The 2,293-nt window shown below is 35.0% G+C and overlaps 1 protein-coding gene across 1 annotated transcript; it reads left to right on the top strand.

Annotated features, from left to right (window-relative positions):
• Positions 1-250: 250 nt before the first annotated feature.
• LOC108456113 (LOB domain-containing protein 1-like) lies at positions 251-1,823 on the top strand. Its single transcript, XM_017754711.2, has 2 exons — positions 251-590; positions 1,195-1,823. The coding sequence occupies exons 1-2, from the start codon at positions 336-338 to the stop codon at positions 1,519-1,521; spliced, it is 582 nt and encodes a 193-aa protein (XP_017610200.1). The 5' UTR covers positions 251-335; the 3' UTR covers positions 1,522-1,823.
• The last annotated feature ends 470 nt before the right edge of the window (positions 1,824-2,293 follow it).

Genomic DNA, 2,293 nt, shown 5'->3' on the forward strand with positions numbered 1-2,293 from the left:
CAAAATGAAAATAGTTGAAATTATAAGCCAAAATGAAAACGCCTATAAAAGTTGGGTGATAATTAACTAGTTTACCCAAAAAATATTTAATATTTGAAGAACAATTGTTGTATTATCTTTCACCGAAAAGAAAAGAATAAAAAAAGAAAATTCCAAGCCTAGGATCCCACCTAATGAACAATAGGTGTAGTGAAAACACAGCTACGCAGCCAGACAGGAATCCAAAATTACGTCAAGCTACTGCTATAAATAATATACCCCTCCCTCCCTCTATGTAATAACAAAATCCCCCATACCAACTCTTTTCTATATCCAAAAGCCTTCAAATCCTCCTCATGTTTAAGATGGAATACAGTGAATCAACTCCTACTACCACTACTGCAACAACCTCTTCGAATTCCCCGTCATCTTCTTCTCCTCCTCCTCCTCCGCCGCCGGTTGTTATCAGCCCCTGTGCTGCTTGCAAGATTTTAAGGAGGAGGTGTGCCGATAAATGTGTGTTGGCTCCATATTTTCCTCCTACTGATCCTGCCAAGTTCACCATTGCTCATCGTGTCTTCGGTGCTAGCAACATCATCAAGTTCTTGCAGGTTGCTTTTTTCTCTCTTTGTTTTTCGCCTTTAATTCCTCATCCGAGTTTCACTTTAGCTATAGTTAGTCAGGGACGAAGCCGGTGGTGCCAGGCGGTAGCCTTCTGCCTTTGGTTAAATGGATAAATTTCATTTGTAGTCCTTTTAAATATTAAAATAATTCAATTTACTCCTTTTAGTCTTTTAAATAAATGAAATTTTCTATTTTTGACCTTCTAATAAATTAGTTATTTAATTTAAACTTTAAAAAAAAAAAAAAAACCTTTGAACTGCTCACTTTCAAAAGTTTCTAATTTTATCTCAACCCAACCCCACGCAAAGGTTCGACTTTGGCTACAAGTATACGAGATTTTATTATTATAGTGTGGAAAGCTAAAAGGCTACCTTCGGAATAATGCGTTGACAATTGTGGCAAAAGATATATACCTATGAAAAAGTGATCAATTAGTGCGAGCTTTGAGAGCTTTCCTCTTTTATTTAATAACAGTCCACCCATAGGTCCATGCGATTTGACAAAAAGTACTGTTTTTTTTTATTTTTAACCCTACTTGAGTCGTTAGCAATTGTAGACATTCCCATTAATAGTGAGAGGTGATTGGTTCAGGAACTTCCCGAGTCACAAAGGGCAGATGCAGTAAGCAGCATGGTATACGAGGCGAGTGCAAGAATCCGAGACCCGGTTTACGGCTGCGCAGGAGCTATTTGCCAACTGCAGAAGCAAATCAATGAGCTCCAAGCCCAACTAGCCAAAGCCAAAGCACAAGCTGAAATAGCCAACATGCAGTTGCAACAAGCAAACCTTGCGGCTTTCCTTTGCATGGAGATGGCAGAATCCACATCTGCTCAACCAAATTCCCACCAATTCGTCGACAACCCAAGCTTCATGGAAGATAACAATTTTGAGTCTTACTGGGAACCTCTTTGGACATGATATATAATGCTTCAAGTATTAATTAAGGTCCCATGAAACTCTCTCCTAAGGAGAAGTTGAAGGACATTTTTAGATTTTAATAAATTTAACTCAGTAATAGGGTTCAAATATAAAGAAATTTAAGTTACAGGATGGGGATCTTACATCTCTTTGTTAAAACTAAAAAAACGAAGTAGATAGGGCATTTTTCAAACATGTAATTTGACATGTTTGGAGAGAATGAGAAAATATGTACTCCATTTTTTTCCATTATCATAAATTTAACATCGTTTAGGTGACCTAACTAGGTATTAATATTGATATATTCCCTTCTCTTTCGTTTGGTTAATTTTCATTACATACCCTACCATAGACTTAATAACATTTTTTAAGGTATTAAATCGTATAAGTAAATCACATTACACTAATAATAAAATTTTAAAACTACATTATTGAGTATATGTACGTTAAAATCTAAATTTAATTACTTTATTTTGGATTAAACGTAAACTTATGATGAGGCACCCGAAAGATATTGTTAAACAAATTAAATAGAGTAACATTGTCATTTTCGTATTTTTGGCTTTTCCAATTGGTATATGAAGAAAGAATGAATTGTCATGATCAAGATGTCGTGATGCTCTTCCATACTTACCCAACATGTCGTGATGCTCTTCCATACTTCTAATTTCTTTTTCCAAATATTTTATGTATTCCTTCCATTAATGTATCCCACTTATAAATGAATCCTATCCTTTCTTTTTTATATTTCTTTAATCTTGACTTACTTAAT

This window comes from Gossypium arboreum, chromosome 9 (assembly GCF_025698485.1).
Source record: "Gossypium arboreum isolate Shixiya-1 chromosome 9, ASM2569848v2, whole genome shotgun sequence".
NCBI lineage: Eukaryota > Viridiplantae > Streptophyta > Magnoliopsida > Malvales > Malvaceae > Gossypium > Gossypium arboreum.